This window comes from Bos indicus x Bos taurus, chromosome 3, assembly GCF_003369695.1.
Source record: "Bos indicus x Bos taurus breed Angus x Brahman F1 hybrid chromosome 3, Bos_hybrid_MaternalHap_v2.0, whole genome shotgun sequence".
NCBI lineage: Eukaryota > Metazoa > Chordata > Mammalia > Artiodactyla > Bovidae > Bos > Bos indicus x Bos taurus.
The window spans coordinates 118415357-118436195 of record NC_040078.1 but is presented as its reverse complement, the minus strand read 5'-3'; the positions used below and the strand labels follow the sequence as shown (position 1 = coordinate 118436195).

The 20839-nt window shown below is 55.8% G+C and overlaps 1 protein-coding gene across 5 annotated transcripts in view; it reads left to right on the top strand.

Annotated features, from left to right (window-relative positions):
* The window catches only part of HDAC4 (histone deacetylase 4), a 296637-nt gene that overhangs the window by 187550 nt on the left and 88248 nt on the right, over positions 1 to 20839 (top strand). For 4 of the 5 annotated variants that reach the window (XM_027538103.1, XM_027538102.1, XM_027538101.1 and 1 more), the window contains exons 5-6: positions 8730 to 8880; positions 20569 to 20689. In XM_027538103.1, coding sequence (XP_027393904.1) covers positions 8730 to 8880; positions 20569 to 20689 — 272 coding nt within the window. The remainder of the gene's footprint in view (positions 1 to 8729; positions 8881 to 20568; positions 20690 to 20839) is intronic. The other variant, XM_027538100.1, reaches the window with a different exon arrangement.

The window sequence follows — 20839 nt, the reverse complement described above, 5'->3', positions numbered from 1 at the left end:
TTCCGCTCTCTTCACAAGCCATCATCTTGTTGGTGACATTTGGCAGTGGTGTTTGTCAGACAGATTTCTTGAGCACACAATCTAATTAGTGTCATTAAACCATCAGTGAATTTGAATAGGATTTGATAATTTAAAAGGAAACAGTGTTTTAAAAAGGGCTTCCCTGGTGGCTCAGATGGTAAAGAATCTGCCTGCAATGCGGGAGACCCGAGTTCGATCCCTGAGTCAGAAAAATCCACTGCAGAAGGAAATGGCAACCCACTCCAGTATTCTTGCCTGGACAATCCCATGGACGGAGGAGCCTGGTGGGCTACAGTCCCTGGGGTCGCAAGGAGTCGGACACAACTGAGTGACTAACGTAGAGTGTTTAAAAGGTAACCGCAGTTGCTAACCTTGGGTCAGGATGCTCTCTCTCACTGGGGTCCCAACACTCAGCGTCGCACTGCTTCTGGACGCTTGCTGGTTGCGGCCGCTTAGGAGCCTGGCCCCGTCCTGCCCTACAGTTAGTTCTTTCTCCCCGGAAGGGGGTCCTGGAGCGTGGTCACTGGGGCCCAGGGTCGAGGGAGTCGTGAGTGTGGTATCGGCAGGTGTTTATGCCCAGAAGGTCTTTTATCAGCTGGGACTGCTGAGCAGATCACCCGGCAGATGAGGCGTTCCCTGGGTTTGCCACTTTGATGTGTCATTTTAAATTTTCTAAACCTATTATCGAGGGAATCCCTCTATCTCATGTTTCCAGTTGAAACGCAGCACGGTGAGAACAAGCAGAAGTGGCCCTCCCTGCTCTGCCGCCCGACCCCTGAGAGCCCACCTCGACTCCGTCCGCAGCTCGGCCGGCGCGGACCTGGGACTCCCCCTCTGAGGCTCTCATCGGCAGTCTCAGCAGCCTTTGCTCCACTTGCTGATAGACCTTCTAGCCAACGGTTGCCTTCTGTCAGTCTCTAGTCGTTACTTGTGGATTTTTCGATGACTGTGGCTCCAGCATAGAGAGGAGACAGGCGTCTTCAGAGAGTGCTTCCAGGAGAGTAATAGGTACTTCTGTCGTGCCGGCCCCAGGACCCCATGGGATCACTGGCTGTGGATGGACAAGGGCCTGGGGATGCCGTCAGGGGCTGGTAGAGCCCGCACACGCCTGGCGTGGGTAACACCACAGAGCCAAGGCTGAACCCCATGACCCCAGTGCTGCCGCCTCCCTGTCTACACTGCAGGCTCCCCTCCCTGTCTACACTGCAATCCCCTCTCCATCTACACTTCAACCTCCCCTCCCCGTCTACACTGCCGCCTCCCCTCCCGTCTACACTGCAGTCCCCCCTCCATCTACACTACAGCCTCCCCTCTCCATCTACATTGCAGCCTCCCCTCCCATCTACACTGCAGCCTCCTCTCCCATCTACACTGCAGCCTCCCCTCCCATCTACACTGCAGCCTCCCCTCCCCATCTACACTGCTTCCTCCCCTCCCGTCTACACTGCCTCCTCCCCTCCCGTCTACACTGCCGCCTCCCCTCCCGTCTACACTGCAGCCTCTCCTCCCGTCTACACTGCAGCCTCTCCTCCCATCTACATTGCCGCCTCCCCTCCCCATTTACACTACAGCCTCCCCTCCCTGTCTACACTGCCGCCTCCCCTCCCCTCCCCTCCCCATCTACACTGCAGCCTCCCTGTCTACACTGCAGCCTCCCTCCCCATCTACACTACAGCCTCCCCTCCCCGTCTACACTGCAGCCTCCCCATCTACACTGCAGCCTCCCTCCCCATCTACACTGCAGCCTCCCCTCCCATCTACACTGCAGCCTCCCCTCCCCATCTACACTGAGCCTCCCTTCCCTGCCTACACTTCAGGGTGGAGACCCGTCCTGACGCGTCGGTCTGACAGGCGCGATCCTGGGAGATGGGGCTGGTCTTCCGCAGTTCCTACTTGTAGCCCAGACTGCCAGCACCATCCGTTAGGCAGATTTCCTCGGAATAAACCCCTTACTGTGAAAGATACGCTACGGTGTGTGTGTTACACGTCTTGGTGGTCTCATCGGGTCTCCGTCCAGAAGTGTGCCTGCTCTCTGTGAGTTTGTGTCCAGCTTGGCTCTTCTCTCCCCAGGTCTCAGGCTATCTAACAAGTGAAAAATAAAAGTGCTTTCCACTCTTTATTTGCACGTCCTTTTTCACTAGTGAGGCTGAGCGTGTGTGTGTGTGAAACCTGCTGTGGTTGGTGCTGTCTCTCTGGACAGGAGAGCTTTAGGAGCTGTTTAGCGAGCGTGTGACGCTTTTCCTTGCAGGGAAGTGGATAGAATTGAAAGGAGCCTGCTTTTCCAGCCTGAGAGCCAGGCCGGTCTTTACTGTCTTTATTACCTGCCCCGGGTGGCTGAGCGACGCTGCCTGGACCCCAGCTTTTGGGTCGTCTGAGACAACTTGTAATGAGCCCAGAGGACATGCTTCGGCGGCCGTAGCCCCGGTGCCCGGGAAGGCGTGTGGCTGCCGTGAGCACCGCGTCATTCCTGAACCCGTCGGCACCCCGTGAACGCACTTACGGTCAGGGCTGGCTCATAAGTCCACACTCTGCGTTTCTAGGAAGTCACCGACAGGGCTGGCGGAGGGCCGCGCTTGACCTGCCGCCCCTGGGGCGTGGATGGCCGCTCCACGCTGTGCTGTGCCCTGTGCCGCCCCCGGCTTGTAGGAGGGAAGGAGCGCTGAGCGTGTTTCCAGAGGTGGCCGCCGTAGTTTGTTCTGCAGAGAAAACCGTCTCGCGTGGCCTTGCACCGCGGTTTCCCTCTCATCTCTCTATCTCTCCTCACTGGCTCTCGTGTGGCCTTGCACCACGGTTTCCCTCTCATCTCTCTCTCTCTCCTCACTGGCTCTCGCGTGGCCTTGCACCGCGGTTTCCCTCTCATCTCTCTCTCTCTCCTCACTGGCTCTCGCTGATAAATGTGCTGCCTTTGGTCCAGCCCGGGACCCTCATGGGCACACGTAGACCCACTGTGTGCTGGGTGGCAGGGAGAGGCCAGAGGACATGGCCTGGGTCTTCATCAGCTCCAAGCCGTCCCGGGAAGTGTGTCCAGGTGGCGGTGAGCCCCGTGGAGAGTAGGGGTCGGGGTGCCCTGCAGGGGGAGCCGACCCTCTGCTGGTCTTCATGGCGCCCACCTGAGAGGAAGCGGCGTGCAACAGGAGTGGAGCTGGGGTGGTGGGGGTGGCGGGCTCCCCCTGGATCGCTGTCACCCCCCCGCCTCCCCCCACTGCTTGCAGTGGTGCCCTGTCCGTGGCGTCTGGGGCACCGAGCGTCTGTGACGCAGGCCCTCCTCTCTCTGACCCACCTGCGGATGGCAGACCCTTTGTGGCATTTGAATGTCCAGTCTGGGGGGAACCTGAGTGACAGGTCCACCGGACCTTTTGATTACTGCTGTTGTGCTTCATGAGGCTGGAGGGAAGGGTGCTTTTGAAAACTGAAATGAGGGTGCCTCTTTGATTTGAGCCAGTAAATCCACATGGTTCTATTTCAGAGGACCCCATAGGCAAGAATATTTTAGTCTTGAGTGGGCCCTGACCACCATGGCCAAGTAGCCCGTGAGCCTGGAGATGAGCAGCCTAGAGGAGGCCTCCTCCATCAAACTGGCGCTCTGGCCCCTGGGGGTCAGTGGTCTGCCCTGGACTTCTCCCCAGAAGCGGGCCACCTGAGCGTCAGAAGCTCCTTGACCATCTTGGAGAAGCTCCGTGACCGCCGCCTGTCGGGCTCGATGCACAGGGCTTCTGGGTCCAGCCCCAGGGGGGCGTGGGCTTCACCGTGGCAGCCCCATGCCCCCAGGTTGACCCCTGCTCTGCCCCAGCCACGCCAGGCTGTGATAGCACCTCGTGTTCTGTGCTGAGGGGCCACCTGAAATCCGTGTGTTTATTTTCACAGTGACACAGGAAGTGGGTGGCAAGAGCAGCCACCGCGTCGGCCGGAGGTGGGGGCGAGAGGCCTCGGCCAGCTCCCCGCCTGCACCCTGGGTGCACCCGCTGCGTGTTGAGGTAGAGCCTCCCCAGGAGACAGTCCCACGAGTGGCTTAGAGGAGCCGGGAGGGCCCCGTGCCGGCCCACTTGCTCAGCTCGGGTGTGGCCTGGGCCCCTGGTGGTCCTAGCCCCGGGGGACGGCTCAGCCCCCACGGAGCCTGGCCTGGCTCTCCGGTCCTGGCCCTGCCGACCCAGGCTGTCCTGTGTGCCGTGTGGGCCTCCCCAGCCTGAGCCATCAGCAGAGGAGGAACGACAGGAGCAGGCGGTGCCCACCACCTGCGACCAGGAGCCCTGCTGAGACGGGCCAGGGGAGCCTCCAGCGGCCCTTGGCCTGGAGCAGATGGGCAGCTGCCAGCGGCCTCCGCTTTCCCCTGGGCCCGCGCCAGGCGCAGAGACCACGGCTCACCGTGCATCCCTCCTGCATGGGCACGAGAGCTTGGGGGCAGAGGACATGCTGGACCCCTGTGTTCAGTCGCCCAGTCGTGTTCGACTCTGCAACTCCACAGACTACAGCAGGCCAGGCCTCCCTGTCCCTCACCATCTCCCAGACTTTGCCCAAGTTCGTGTCTATCGAGTCGGGGATGCCATCCAGCCATCTCACCCTCTGCCGCCCCCTTCTCCTTCGCGCCATGATGCCGGGGAGGCCAGAGGCCTGGTTTCTCAATGTTCCTTTCATTAAACTGCGCAACAGGCGTTTTCTGCGAGTTCTGTCGTCCTGTGAATTTTAATCACCGGGATCTAGGGTGGTTGTTTCCAGTCTCTTTGTAATGATAATTGAAAGATCTCACTTTCCTTTTCTGGGTTCTGCCTGAAACGTAAATATTGTGAGACCAGATTCAGCAGATTTCTGCCTGTGCCTCGTTTACGCATTGAGCAGTTGAGGGGAGCCCGGCTGTGTGTGGGCAGTGTGCGGGGATCGGTAATACCAAGAGCTCCAGGTTCTTCATCCCAAGATCTGTTGTTCCGGGCACCATCTTGGTTTCCTGACACCAGACAGCCCTTTGAGGTGTCCATTCCCGAAGGCTGACGATGCTGGTGGAATCCCAGAGTGGCTGGCAGTGGCCTGGTGATGCCCATGAGGGCCTGTACCCCCGGACATCGGGTACAGTGCCATCGGGCCCCAAGGCAGGATCGTCTGAATCCAGGCAGATCAAGACATTTCCTCTGGTAGAAGAACCTCCCTGGGTGAGCAGCCCTCCTTCCTGGAAGGAAACTATGACAAGGGACGTGGCTCATTTCCACTTCGTTTAGTCTTTTGTCCCCGTGGTGTCATTTTGTGTTCCTTTTAGAAGAGAAGAGAACACCCCTTTTTAAATCATTTGCAAAGTTCTCGAGCTGGTCTTACAGACACGCACAGTAACGCCAGCTGGAAGCGCTGAAGGTCAGACCCAGCTGTGCTGACTGCCGGCGACAGTCACTGCAGAGCCGGGGAGCCAGGGTGGAGAGCTACGCTTGAAATCCGGTCACCCAGAGCGGCCTCTGCCGCCCTCGTCCTGCCCTGCCCCTGTCAGCCGCTTGTTGGGAAGGCGGTTGTTTTTGTTTCTGCCACAGAGAGAGGTCGGCCGTGATGCTCAGCGTGTATGGAGCACACGGGTGGGCGCTGAGCTGGGCGTCTCCTCCTGCCCGTCGCCGCACAGCCTGCCGCATGATGTGGCCTGGGAGCCCCGGGCCCTGGCGGGGGCAGGCGTGCTGCTGCCCGGGGGCCGTCTACACTCGCTCCTCTGCTGCCCGGGGGCCGTCTGCACTCGCTCCTCTGCTGCCCGGGGGCCGTCTGCACTCGCTCCTCTGCTGCCCGGGGGCCGTCTGCACTCGCTCCTCTGCTGCCCGGGGGCCGTCTGCACTCACTCCTCTGTTGCCCAGGGGCCGTCTGCACTTGCTCCTCTGTGTGAGCCCTGTCCCGGCACCCTCTGTCCAGCGGCCGCCTCCCTCTCCCTCCCTCCCTCCCGCGCTGAGTTTGGGCTTCCTCGCACCCACCCCTCTGCATTCTTTCTCCCGTGGTCCCGGCTGGAAAGGAGCCCCCTCCCCTCCGGGGAAAGCGGGAGGTGGCAGGGCTTGTGGACGCGGGCCCTGGGTGCCCTGCTGTGTGTGCGGGCACCGCTGTGACCACAGGGGCGTGTCTGTGTGTGTGTGTGTGTGTGTGTGTGTGTGCCACAGCTGTGATCTGCCTGCCCAGGCTCCATCCAGTCGGGGCTCAGCCATCCTTCCTGTTCCACAGTGGGCTGGCGAGCAGGTGTCCGCAGGGCCCCCAGGAGTGGCCACGGGGGCATCCGCCCTGCGGCGTCTCATGCACGTGGTGGCTGGTGTGGGGGGAAGCGTGCTTGTCCACGGAGAGTCCCAGGGCCTCGCAGGAGACAGATGGCAGCCCCCCCACCCCCTTGGGACAGGGACAGGGCGAGACCCGCCCCAGCCGAAGGAGAGGGGTCGGGAGTGAGTCACGGCCGGGACACAAGCGCCCCCGGGAAGGTGCTGTGAGCAGAGGCCTGCCCTGGGCAGGTGCCAGGAGGGCAGGGGAGGCCCTTGGGGCTTCCCGAGGCCCCACGTGGCTGGTGGGAAGCTGAGGCCGTGCAGGGGTGGCCAAGCCCTGGAGTGGGGAGGTGGGGGGGCGGGGCAGGACAGACGGCTGGGAGCAAGCGAGTCGGAGGGGCCGTCCAGCGGGAGCAGGCAGCTCTGGCTGTGAGCGGAGGACTTGGCTGGTTGATGTTCCAGAAAAACCTGTCAGGTGTCTGGGCTTGATCGTGTCTCTCCCACACCCCCGTCAGCGCTGGCCCGCTTGTCTGTTCTTGCCTTTTCCAACACGCTAAGTGAAAATGGGATTAGATGGCTAGTGAGGTTGAACATTGTTTCCTATTTCTTTTTAACCACTCTTTTTGGTGACTGGTTTGATCTCTTTGCTGTCCAACGAACTCTGAGGAGTCGTCCCCAAACCACAGTTCAAAAGCATCAAACCAGTCCGTCGTGAAGGAAATCAGTCCTGAATGCTCATTGGAAGGACTGATGCTGAAGCTGAAGCTCTAGTACTTTGGCCACCTGATGCAAAGAACTGACTCGTTGGAAAAGACTCTGATGCTGGGAAAGATTGAGGGCAGGAGAAAGGGCCGACAGAGGATAAGATGGCTGGATGGTATCATTGACTCAATCTACAAGTTTGAGCAAGCTCTGGAAGATAGTGAAGGACAGAGAAGCCTGGCGTGCTGCAGTCCATGGGGTCACAAAGAGTCGGACATGACTGAGCAATAAACTCTTTTTGGTGAATCTCCTGGCCTTTTTTTGCTCACCTTTTTAGTGGGCTGCTTGTCATATTCTTATTAACGTGAAACAGCCATCTGCATGTAAAAGTTGGTCTGTACACGTGAGTATGGCAAAGAGCTTTCCTCATTCAGCTTTTGCGTTTCAATTTTGCTGACAGTATATGTTGTGAAGGTAGCTTCTTACATTGTCAGTTGTGTCGTTTTTGGCAACGTGATCACACACACATCCTGAGTGTGTGTCCGTGGACAGTCGTGAGTGTCTGTGTAAAGGCTGCCTCCAGCACACGGCGCACACCCTGGGCGGCTCCCCCGGCTTGTCCACGGCCTCACCCAAGAAGCAGCCGTCTCTGACTTTTGTCTCCGTGTCTTGGGATTTCCTGTTCCAGAACTTCGTGTGAACAGAGTCTGCAGGTGGACTCTTTTCTGTCCTGTTTCCACAGCTGACGCCAGACCTGCTCATTTTGCTTGTTTTATGGCCCATCCTTGTTTTTGCCAGTATGTCCAGTTGATTCTTTCGCATTGCCGGGTGGGATTCTCACATAAGAACGCGCACTCCTGTCCCTGAGCTCACGTCTGGAGGACGTCGGGGGTGTGTCAGGCAGGGCTGCTGTGAGCACAGCGGCCACGGGCGGTCCTGCACAGGGTTTTGCCCAGATGTGTTCCCACGTCTCTTGCGTTAGTCCTGGGTGTGGGATTGCTGGGTCTCGGATGGGTGTGTGTTTAACTTTGAAAGAAGGTGCCAGGCAGTTTTGCAAAGTGACCACACTCTTTCACACTCTTTTGTGTCACTCTCAAAAAGGCATTCCAGTCACTCAGTCGTGTCTGGCCCCTCAACCCTATGGACTACAGCACACCAGGCTTCCCTGTCCCTCACTATCTCCTGGAGTTTGCGCAAACTCATGTCCACTGAGTCGGTGATACTATCTAACCATCACATCCTCTTTTCATCCCCTTCTTCTCCTGCCTTCAATCTTTCCCAGCATCAGAGTCTTTTCCAACGAGTCAGTTCTTCACATAAGGCAGCCAAAGTACTGGAGCTTCAGCTTCAGCATCAGTCCTTCCAATGAATGTTCAAGATTGATCTCCTTTAGGATGGACTGGTTTGATTTCCTTGCAGCCCAAGAGACTCTCAAGAGTCTTCTCCAGCACCACAGTTCAAACGCATCAATTCTTTGGTGCTCAGCCTTCCTTATGGTCCAACTCTCACATCCATACATGACTCCCGACTTCCTAGACTGCATAAAGTGTCATGCGTATTTTCTTCCAGGAGGTCAGTCGTTTCTATTTTCATTTACAGCCTTCAGCATGAAATGAGTAGGAGACATCCTCGAGCAGCCCTGCTTCCTCCTTGGCGATGCGGGCCCTGCAGCGGGGAGTGAGGCCTGGGGTCCACACGGGCAGAGAGGGGACCCTGGCCCCCCGCCGCTCTTCTCGTGCATGTCTGTCTCAGTGTTCCTTTTGGGCGAGGTTCTGACCGTCTGTGTCTGCTGCTTCCCGCCCACAGCAACAGCAGGAGCTGCTGGCCATGAAACACCAGCAGGAGCTGCTCGAGCACCAGCGGAAGCTGGAGCGGCACCGGCAGGAGCAGGAGCTGGAGAAGCAGCACCGGGAGCAGAAGCTGCAGCAGCTGAAGAACAAGGAGAAGGGCAAAGAGAGTGAGTGCACGCCAGGCGGGGGGCGGGGGCGGGCGGGCACCCTGGGGCGGGGGGCAGGCGGGCACCCTCCCCTCCCCCGTGGTCACCTGGGACCCAGGCCCCGGAGCCAAGCTGCATCAGGAGCCACCTCGCCCGTGTGTTTCTGGGCACCCCAGCTTCAAGGCTGGGCCCCGGCTTTGTCTTCACGCAGGAACTGCAGAGGGCATCTGGCCCCACTTTTGGTTTGGCGTAAGCATTTACAGGAAAGGTTGCAGACTCTTGGCGGACTTAGAAATGACTAAGACCCGTAAAGCATCACAGTGAGCTTCGCCTATGAGTTCAGCCTCAACTTTTTCAAAGTTGCTTTGTCTGAGAGCATTTGTGAGCAGCAGACGGTAGGATGGCCTGTCACCGAGAGGAGGCGCGATGATTCCTGGGTTGCACATTTTTGCCCTTTGACCCCAGTGTTCGCTTTCCATCCTAGCTGTGCTTAAGTGAAGACCAGCGGAGTCCGTTATCTTGCAAGAGGCACCCAACTTGATCTTAGACAGGAGACTCTTCCGTGTGCTGTCTCTGGAAATTAGGTAGACTTTCCCAGGCTCTGGTCCTTTCCGCCAAGACCTCAGAGCTCAGGTGCACACGTGGGTGCCCTGTTAATCCTGAAGGTATGTCAGGCTGTGCACTTCTACCCGTGTCAGGACTCGACGTCCTGACCAGATGGTGGTTTACTCTTCTCATGCTCATGAGTAAAACAAGAAGTCTTTGCACACTTTACCAGTACATACTAACCTCCAAAAACCTCGAAACTCCTTTATCCTCAGCTGCTGAAAGTGGTTGGGTTCCCCCGTGGCTCAGCGGGTACAGAGTCCAGCTGCAATGCAAGAGCCACAGGAGACGCAGTTTGATTCCTGGGTGGGGAAAATCCCCTGGAGGAGGGCATGGCAACCCACTCCAGTATGGACAAAGGAGCCCGGCGGGCTGTAGTCCAAAGGGCTGCAGAGTCAGACGTGACTCAGCAGCTGTGCACACGGGCACACTCTGAAAGTGGTTAGCCATCCATGCAAGTCGTTTTAACAAGCTTTTAAAGTTTATATACAGTTTTATATACACACGAGATACAGCTAAGATGTCTTAAAGATCCTTGTAAAGTCTGTTATTTGAAATTGTCTAAAAAGTCTTTTTACTGGTGTGTGTTGTACATAAAGAATAGTGCACAGACTTCCGTGTGCAGGGATTACCCACGAGCACACACCACTGTGCAGCCACCCCCAGCACAGCACCTGCGGCCAGTTCAGGAGAAGCCGCCACGCCCCTCGGCCCTGCAACCCCAACACACAACACCGCTTTTCAAACTGGTGTCAGTGGACTCGCTAGCGTGGAGGCTTCTGTATTTCCTCCTTTCACCCCACACTGTGCGCGTGGTGTCTGCTATGTCCTTGTGTAGCAGGAGGGCTTCACTTCCTGCTGAGGTCCCCGCAGCTGTGCCATCCACTCGAGAGTCGGTGACTGTTTGGGCTGTTCCTGGGCTCTTACAAACGCTGCTGCTCCACACACCCTTGGCCACGTCTTGTGGAGCAGGTCAGCTTCCATAGGTGAGGCCAGTCTCCAGAGTGTCTGGACCACTTGTCACCCCCATCAGTGACATCATAGAAGTCCTATAGCCCTGCATCCCTGCCGTGACTTTAAATCTCAGCTCTGAGAAGCAGCCCCTTGGCTTCAGCTGCTTCCTCTGATCATAGCGGGACTCAGTGTCTTCTCCTGGGCTCCTGCCCATGGGAATGTCCTGTCCGGCTGAGTCCTTGTTCCAGTCTCTTGCCTGTTCTCTGGTCAGTCGTGGGTGTCGCGAGGGTCTTCCTTCACCTTCGCTGTCCCTCTCCTGGTGGTGCCTTTGAAACCACAGAAGTCTCGGCTCTAATGCAGCCTAACTTACACTGGTCTTTTCTAAATTAAAACGTAATCTAATCTGTATTATTATGCCTATATTATTTTGTACATTTTTGTAATTTCTTTCAAAAAGCATATTATTTTTCCTAAACGGATACAACTAATGTAGTCTCTTCACATTCACTTTACGTCTCTGTTTATTTGCACATTCTTAGTCATTGTTTTTATACACAAAACTAACAGCTTTTCCAGTCAGTTATTACAGCATTCACTCTTGAAATAATAAATGTATTTTAAGCATATTTGCACTTTCACTGTCCAATAGAATTTTAGTGTAAAAGCAGGTCAGAGTTTGTTTCCCACATGAAGTCTAGCTTGTGTGCCAGTATTTGAAAGGAATCGGTAAATCCAAGTGGGACAGCTCATTACAGCACAGCGATTAGGCGAGATGACGACGAGCCCACAGTCAAGACTTCGTAAATGAGGGTGGAAGGCCGGCAGGAGAAGTGGACTTGCAGGCTTGGCTGGCCACCTGCACCTTGTTCTGTGAATACAGATCGTGGCCCTGCCGTGGGCAGCTGTGTCAGATGGCGCCCATCACACTTGGTCCCCGCTTCCCTGCCCTCTGCCTCCCATGCCCCCCGTCTGCCACCTGCCAGGCTGGTCCACACCACCAAGCTCAACCGCACCAGGAGGCTGGTCTGCATCACAGGCCGCTCACCACCACTCGTGCTGAGGGTATGGCTGGGCGCTGATCACACCTGAGCCTGCAGCACTGGTCACCAGCACACAGGCTGTCATGATGGACTTACCTGGGGCGGAGGGTGGGCGCCAGCTTTCATTTCTAATACTCCCGGGATGACTCTAAGGTGCAGTGGAGACTGCGAGCCGGGGTTGGGGTGGTTGCCCTCGCTCTGAGTTAGGGGCCTCAGCATCCTGGAGGCCCTGTGGCTTCCCACTGTGTCCACCGCGTGGGGGCTGCCTTCCATAGACCCCGCCCCACGGACAACAGCATGTGGTCCCACAGGCGCCCTGTGAGGGGCTTTGCTGTGGGACAGTAGGTACGTGGCACCCAGAGCCCGCAGAGTTGCCTACCTGGTCCCCGAGTCGACCCGCTATGGCCCCGCCCCCTATCCTGCCCCGCCCTCTTCTACCACCCCGCCCCATAACCTGCCCTGCCCTCTACTCCCGCCCCGCCCCACCCCGCCCTCTACTCCCGCCCCGCCCCACCCCGCCCTCTACTCCCGCCCCGCCCCGCCCCGCCCTCTACTTCCGCCCCGCCCTACCCTCTACTTCCGCCCCGCCCTACCCTCTACTTCCGCCCCGCCCCATAACCTGTCCCGCCCCTTCCCGCTTCGCCCCCTCTCCTGCCCCGCCCTGTACTCTCACCCCGCCCTCTACTTCCGCCCCGCCCTGTACTCCCACCCCACCCTCTACTCCCGCCCCGCCCGACCCCGCCCTATACTCCCGCCCCGCCCTCTGTTCCCACCCTACCCTCTACTCCCGCCCCGCCCCTCTCCCGCCTCGCCCTCTTTCCTGCCCCACCCCCTCAGCTCCCACCCCCACCCTCTACTCCCGCCCCGCCCTGCCCCGCCCCCTCTCATGCCCCGCCCTCTACTCCCACACCACCCTCTGCTCCCTACCCCGCCCCTCTCCCGTCCCGCCTTCTGCTTCTGCTCCTGACAGCCCCTCGTGATCCTACAGGGGCTCTTCTTTGCAGCGAGGGTAGGTTATTCTTTGAGGAACGAGGGCTAGGTGGAGAGGGTCAGCAAGTCCCTGTGCGCCCGGCTCACCAGCAAACCCAGGGACTCACCAGGTCGCTCAAAGGCAGCTTGGTCTACAGTACTTCCTCCCCGTCTGCCAGAAACTTCCAATAAAAATAACATCTCAGGCCTCACAAAATATGAAAAGATTTGACTTCTGAAAACAGTTTCAATCTGTTCAAAGTCAAAAACAATTTCTTCTGCCCGCCGGGCAGCCCTTCGACAGGCTGTAGGAATGTTCTCTTCTCCCCTCCAGGCTCGTCACAGCAGCAGCCCCAGCGGTTCAGCTCGTGGGTTTGGGTGGTCGGGTTTATTATTAATAAGGGACTGTGTACAGTGGGTACTTGGCACGCCTGCATCAGCCCTGCAGCCCTCAGAGTGTGGTCTTGAGAGAAGGCAGGCTTGGCAGGCCGCATGCTGGACGCTGCTCGGGCCTCACCTATGAAGGAGATTCTTGTTTGTGTGGCTCACGGAGGCCCTGGCGTTAGCATCTCCAGTTTGTAAGCATTTGAAAATGTAGTGCAGAGCTTCCGTTGTGTCGTTTCTTGGGGTTCTTTAAAAAATGAATTTCTTTTTGAATATTTCATTGAAAGGTTTGTTACATTTAACATTTATGGTGCTTTTAATTTTAAATAATTCTGCAGTTTTCCTGATTGATGCCAGTTAATGCTATTGATTTGGTAAAACAGTGAATTCTTAGAGTTGATGGCAGTTTTCATCTTACTCAGCATGAACACATGCTGTTTCATCTGTTTTATTTAATATAACCATGTTTAAGACTCTAAGGTACACTGTCTTTAAATTCATTTAAAAACAAAAAGTCCAACAGAAGACCTGTCTTTGTTCTCTGGACAGTTTGGAACTAACACTAGGGCATATTTCTCTCTGGTAGTTACAACCACAGCCTGGGAGGCGGGGGAAGGCGCCCTCACTTGGAGAAGTTGTTAGCTTTGCCTAAAAATGGTTCAAAAGGGTGGAGATAGGGACTTCCCTAGTGGCTAGGTCCAGTGGCTAAGACTCCCCACTCCCAATGCAGGGGGCCTGGGTTCAATCCCGGGTCAGGAAACTAGATCCCACATGCCACAACTAAGAGTTTGTGTGCCACAGCTAAGACCAAATAAATTTACGTTTCGTAAAAGGGAAAAAAAAAGATGGAGCTGGAAGATGGGACACCAGCCCGCGAGTCGTTCCTTGTCCCGTTTGTAGGGTGATCAGTCCCTCCGCGGGCGCTAACCTGAGAGACATGTCTGGTGGCACCTGCTTCGGGGACCACTGAGCCCCCGGACTCTGCCCCCAGCAGGTGGGCCCCACCCAGAGCCCCTTCCCTGCCTGGGTTTCCTTGAACACTTGTCCTCTGACTACCCCGACACCCCCCCCCCGGGGCAGAGGGCTGTCTGTGTCTTGCTTACCTCTGTACCCCCCGGCTAGTTCACTGCTGGCACATAGTATATTCCCTGTAAGGCTGTCAGATGAATGAGTGATCATCAGCAGAAATTAATTTTTTTAAGTAAAAAAATTCAAAGCGTGTACTCATTTACTGAACGTGTCTTGCCACTGCTGGAGCCTTCACTTAAGGTGGGGAAAGAAGTCTTTTGAGAGGCGAGGGCGTGTATAACCAGAGGGCGAGGAGCAGAGCCGGCATCATCCGCTCCAAGTTCTCTCCTCTCAGGGTTTCCCAGGTCTTTTTCATGGGGAGGAAGTCAGGGCTTGGGGACTTGCATTCGTTTCCCTCTGATTCCATGAGAGCCTGGCAAGGTGCCCGCGCCCACCCTGGAGCTGGACGAGGGCCTCGTGTGTCCGCGGCGGCCCAGGGCCCGTCAGATGCACCTCCTCCTGCAGGACCTGCAGGCGGCTCAGGGAACAGGAACACCATCCGTGTCCCAGCCTGGTGGGTGCCTCGGAGGTCCCTCAGTGCCCCCAGGGACGGGTGGTCATCTCCCTGGATGGCGCAGGCGCCCCTGCCCACGTCTGGGCCCTGCTGCCGGCCCGACACTGTGTTTATCACGGGTGTGCCCTCTCTGCTGGCACCAGACATCTGTTCTTGTTGCTTCTCAGAGCTCAGGAGCCCGTGGTGCGAGCCTGGGTTGTGACTAAGCAGGGAGGCCAGCACTTCCCCAGTGTGGCCCGTGCCGTGCACTCTGCAGGGCCAAGTGCATCCGTGTTAACAGGGCTTCCTGGGCCAGTCGGGCCAGCTGACACCCAGTGAGTGGGGTCCCGTGCCCCGAGGACCCAAGTAACCTTGGTTTACTCCTTCGGGCCTTTTGGACGGACCTTAGGGTCAGCTCCTCGGACAGGCCCTCCGGTCGTCCTGCTGCTCGTCCTCCCACTGGACGTCGCCCCAGCCCAGCACTGCAGCCAGACACCAAGCCCCGCCCTTGGTCCCCGTTTCTCCCGCCCCGCCCCTGGTGGGGGTGTCCTGCAGGACTTTGTGTCCTGCTGTGGTCTACCATTTGCATTTTGTCGAGTGTCCCCCTGGGGCTGAGAGGCCATCAGGAATGCCAGGGGGCTGCGTGTTGGGCACCTGATATGCAGATTTCGGCATTTCTCTGAGTGGGATTTTTCAGACGAGACAGACACAATCAGGCTGAAAGTGTTCAGAATGGTCCGAGTCCAGCCCTGGCTGCATTTGGAGGGAGCCCAGGGAACCTTGCTCGAAAGCGGAGGTGTGATTTTACACCTCCGGTCACTTCCCACCGCCTGGTCACATCACCATTCCCTTGGCCTTTCATGCGGGTCTCGCTGGGTCTGTAATGTGGTCTGGGCCGCTCTGCCAGGCAGCTGGCTCACCCGCTCACACTTCACACAGGTAGCCTGGGCGAGCCTCGCTGCTCCGGTGATGGTGGGTCGTCTCCTGGGACACCGAGAAGGCCTGAGGCAAAAGCCCCGAAGCCCAGTGGACCACTCCTGGTGCACTCAGCGTCAGGCACTTTCCTTGTGCCTCCCTGGCAGGTCTCGTTCAGGTCCTGCCACAGCTTGGACGATTATGTTCGCAAGGGGTTCCTTCTGCCTGACCCTCGTCCACGGCACCCTGAAATCCGTCATGAAATGGCCTCAGTGGAGTGCTGCCTTTAATGTGAACCTATTTATGAAAACTCAACACAAGAAAAACAAGGATAAAATGAAACTGATTATTTTCCCGAACAGTGTAAAGATCAATTTCAAAACTTCCAGGAAATCGAAAGAAAAAAAAATCACAATGAGAAAACTAGAATAGATTCCATAAAAACAAGCTCTTGAACATTTGAGTTAGGAAAAAACAAGTCTTTTCTTTCCAGTGTTGGGAAAGCGCAGCTCTTCGGTCTCATGCTTTTCCTTTAGTCTTGTGTACACTCCGGTCCCGCAGAGGACTTCACCCCTGACACTGCTGGTCACCAGGCACGTGGAGGATTTCCCCACAAGAGGCAATTCCTGCAGCACTGGGTGGGGGCGGTCCTGCAACTTAGCTCAGTTCTGACACTATCTCCCCAGAGGAAGCATCACATCTCACAGCTTCAGGGCTGAGTCGAACAAGAAGATGAGGGACTTCCCTGCTGGTCCTGTGGATAGGAATCTGCCTGCCAGTACAGGGGACACGTGTCTGGAAAGATAGCACATCTGTGGAACAGCTGAACCCGTGGGCCACGACCACTGAGCCTGCGCTCTGCTGCAAGTGAAGCCACTGCGGTGAGAAGCCCACACAGCACACCTGGAGAGCAGCCGCCGCTCGCCGCAGCTAGACAAAGCCCACGGGCAGCACCCAAACCCAGCACCGCCGATAAATGAATAAGGAAGTCTAGGTTTTAAGAAGATGAACAGCCTGAGGAACAGATACAGAGGGTGGTGTGGAAGAGTTCCAAGTGCAGAAGCCTCTGATGTGTGGAGTTGGGGGACCCCCTCCCGGTGTGGATGTGCTCACCAACCTGGACCCCCTCTGAACCCCTGCAGTGGGGGTTTGTGGAGGCTTCCTCACGTGAGCGTGATCAGTTACCAGCCCCACCTCCAGCCCCTCCCCTCTCTGGAGGATTCAGGTGGAGCTGAGAATTTTGGGCTTCTCATGAGGCTTGTCTTGCTGGTGACCCTCCCCCACAGGAACACCCCCCCCAGAGTCACCCCATTAGAACACAGGGTGCTTCTCATGCTCTCATCACTCAGGAAATTTCAGGGTCTTGGGAGCTCTGTGCCAGGGACTGAGGGCAGAGACAAGTATTTTCTGTTACCTCATAGCATCAGAATATAAGCCACATTTTAAAGAGAAACGAGAGACCAAGGCCAACCTCATGTGAAAAGCAGAGTGTGGAGCTGGGAGCCAGGGGTCTGATGAGACTGAATCAGGATGATTTCACCTGGACTGCCCATCCTCAGTGCCTCCCGGACCACATGGTGATGTTAATACCTACTTACAGCATTAATCACTCCAAAATCACTGCAGATGGTGCCTGCAGCCATGAAATTAAAAGACGCTTGCTCCTTAAGAGGAAAGCTGTGAGCAACCTAGACAGCATATTAAAAAGCAGAGACATTACTTTGCCAACAAAGGTCCATCTAGTTAAAGCTATGTTTTTTCCAGTAATCATGTATGCGTGTGAGAGTCGGACCATAAAGAAGGCTGACTGCTGAAGAATTGCTGCTTTTGAACTGTGGTGTTGGGGAAGACTCTTGAGAGTCCCTTGCATTGCAAGGAGATTCAACCAGTCAATCCTAAAGGAAACAAATCCTGAATATTCATTGGAAGGACTGATGCTGAAGCTGAAGCTGCAATACTTTGGCCACCTGAAGTGAAGAACTGACTCCTTGGAAAGATCCTGATGCTGGGAAAGATTGAAGGAGGGAGGAGAAGGGGACGACAGAGGATGAGATGGTTGGATGGCATCACTGACTCAATGGACATGAGTTTGAGTAAACTCTAGGAGTTGGTGATGGACAGGGAGGGCTGGCATGCTGCAGTCCATAGGGTCACACAGAGTCAGACACAACTGAGCAACTGAACTGAACTGAACAGCATTAATGATGAAGTTTAAACATGCCTTAACATGTGATGGCTGACGATAAGTATATTACTGAAAAAAAAAAAAGTCACACTAAAGGATACAAATGTAAAGTGTACACACAGACCCGCAGCACCACCACTGCACACACCACAGGAAGGCTCTGAGAGAACATTGAGCCGAGTGCATCACTGAAGAGCATCAGAGAGAGAAACAGCAGTGCATCCTGGGGGTTATCAAGGGCCTGGCAGCGAGACTCAGTCTTCTCGTTTGCAGCAAGTGGCACTCCAGAGTACTGTTATAAAGGGTCAGGTGGTACTCTCAAATACTATTCTAGAGATGCTGGGTCAGGTAGTACTCATAAGTGCTAATAGACAAGATTGAGTGGTACTTCAGAATACTGACAGACAAGGATCAGGTGGTACTCTTCGGTACTGTTATAGAGACATGGGGTCAAGTGGTACATGCGAGTACTAATCGAAAGGCCAAGTGGTATTCCTGAGTACTGATAGACAAGGATCAGTTGGTACAGCCTAGTATTGATGGGTACTCAAGGTCAGGTGGTACTCCTGAGTACTGATAGAAACTCAGAGTCAGGTGGCACCCCCAAGTATTGGTAGATAGGGTCGAATGGTACTCCCTGAGTACTGTAGAGATGCCGGGTCAGGTGGTACTCCCAAGTACTGATCGAGACAAGGATCACATGGTACTCAGAGTACTGATGGACACTCAAGGTCAGGTGGTACTCCAGAGTACCGTTATAGATAGAAACAAAGATTAGGTGGTGCCCTGGAGTACGATGGAGACACACGGTCAGGTGGTACTCCCAAGTACTGATCGAGACAAGGGTCACGTGGTACTCCGAGTACTCATGGATACTCAAGGTCAGGTGGTACTCCAGAGTACCGTTATAGATAGAAACAAAGATTAGGTGGTGCCCTGGAGTACGATGGAGACACACGGTCAGGTGGTACTCCCAAGTACTGATCGAGACAAGGGTCACGTGGTACTCCGAGTACTCATGGACACTCAAGGTCAGGTGGTACTCCAGAGTACCGTTATAGATAGAAACAAAGATTAGGTGGTGCCCTGGAGTACAATGGAGACACACGGTCAGGTGGTACTCCCAAGTACTGATCGAGACAAGGGTCACGTGGTACTCCGAGTACTCATGGATACTCAAGGTCAGGTGGTACTCCAGAGTACCGTTATAGATAGAAACAAAGATTAGGTGGTACCCTGGAGTACGATGGAGACACACGGTCAGGTGGTACTCCCAAGTACTGACCGAGACAAGGGTCACATGGTACTCAGAGTACTCATGGATACTCAAGGTCAGGTGGTACTCCAGAGTACTGTTATAGATAGAAACAAAGATTAGGTGGTACCCTGGAGTACAATGGAGACACACGGTCAGGTGGTACTCCCAAGTACTGATCGAGACAAGGGTCACGTGGTACTCCAAGTACTCATGGATACTCAAGGTCAGGTGGTACTCCAGAGTACCGTTATAGATAGAAACAAAGATTAGGTGGTACCCTGGAGTATGATGGAGACACACGGTCAGGTGGTACTCCCAAGTACTGATCGAGACAAGGGTCACGTGGTACTCCGAGTACTCATGGACACTCAAGGTCAGGTGGTACTCCCAACTCCTGATAGAGGCACAAGGTGAGGTAGTACTCCTGAGTGCTAATAAAGACTACGAGTCAGGTGGTACTCTTGAGTACTATTACAGATAGAAACACGGGTTAGCTGGTACTCTCGAGTACTGATAGGGAAACGTTGGCTCCTGGTCTGTGGCATGTGGTGGTCATTGTATAGAGACATTTTGGAAAACAACGTAGATTCTTCAAGAGTTCTAATGTTGTTTTGTTGTTCATAGCTGCTCTGTTCATCTCTTCTGTGGAAATAATCCTACATGTGGGGGATGACAAGCGTTAGTTGCTCAGGCATGTCCGACTCTTTGTGGCCCATGAACTGTAGCCTGACAGGCTCTGTCCGTGGGATTCTCCATAGAGAATACTGGAGTGGGCTGCCGTTTCCTTCTCCGGGGGTCTTCCTGACCCAGGGGTGGAACCTGCGTCTGCCCCAGCACTGCAGGCAGCCTTTACCGTCTGAGCCGCTGGGGGAAGGCGGTGGGCAGGTGATATTTACTCATAAATGTTGGCCAACGTCGTTTCTAACAAAAACAAAAGGAAATGTCTGAAACCGTCTCCCAATCGGGAACGGGTTTTCTGAACTGGGCTTTGCTCACCTCGTGAAGCATTTTCCCACCATTGCAAATGCTGTTTGCATTCTGTGGACCACAGGGACGACACCGTGTTTCTGATGGATGGATCCCACGTGCCCTGGTGTCTCACTGCAGCTCTGAGGAGGTCAGATCAGATGCCAGTGGCCCCTGAGACAGGGTGGTGGCTTTGGCCTTTATTAGTGTCTTTTCCCCAGTTTGCCGGTTATCTTTAACGGGGCTGTGAACAACCGCCACCACCACCAGAAAAGCACACAACACAAGATTTCAGCCTTGTCCCGCTTGGTGAGACACGCTTAACTCAGGAGGTAGCTGTAGGCTGGAAAGAGCAGGACTGTCCCTCTGGCAGGCCTGGCCAGGCCCCCGGCTGCCCTGCCCGCTGCCCTTGCCTTGCCCACTCCCCGCGAGGTGGGCCACATCGCTGTCACTCTCGTCCCTATCTCAGACACGGCTCTTCAGTTGGCACAAAACCTCTTCTGAGGCTCGGCCTCTCTTTGCTGCAGCGAAAGAAAGGCCACACAGCTGCACTGCTAGCTCAGGCCCTCCTCTTATAAAAGACCATTCGAACTTCCTTCTGTAGAGGATTTGTGTTAGGTAGCCCTGGGTCTTCGTGCTGATTCCGTCTGCACTTTAAATGAAAATGCAGTTGTATAAAATGTTCCTGGGAAGAAGCTCTCTCCCTTCAACCCCTTGATCCCCCTCTTTCCCACGAGATGCTCTCTGGTATCAGCAGCATCCTGAGTGGGAACCACCCCTGCCCATCACTGTCCTGCCTTTTCCGGCATGTGATGCAGGGGGCCCTGGGCTAGAGCCTCCAGTCACCCGGCCCCGCTCTCTCCCGCACCAGGCGCCGTGGCCAGCACGGAAGTGAAGATGAAGCTGCAGGAGTTTGTCCTCAATAAAAAGAAGGCCCTGGCTCACCGGAACCTGAACCACTGCATGTCCAGCGACCCTCGATACTGGTACGGGTAAGTGAGGGCACACGGGGTCCGTGGGAGACCGGAGGGGCGCTCGGTTCTCCACCTGGGATGGCGTGGGATTAGATGCTCCCTGAGCCAGCAGCAGACGCGCTCAGACCCGAGTGGTCCAGTGGTCAGGACACATGGCTCTTGTCCAGA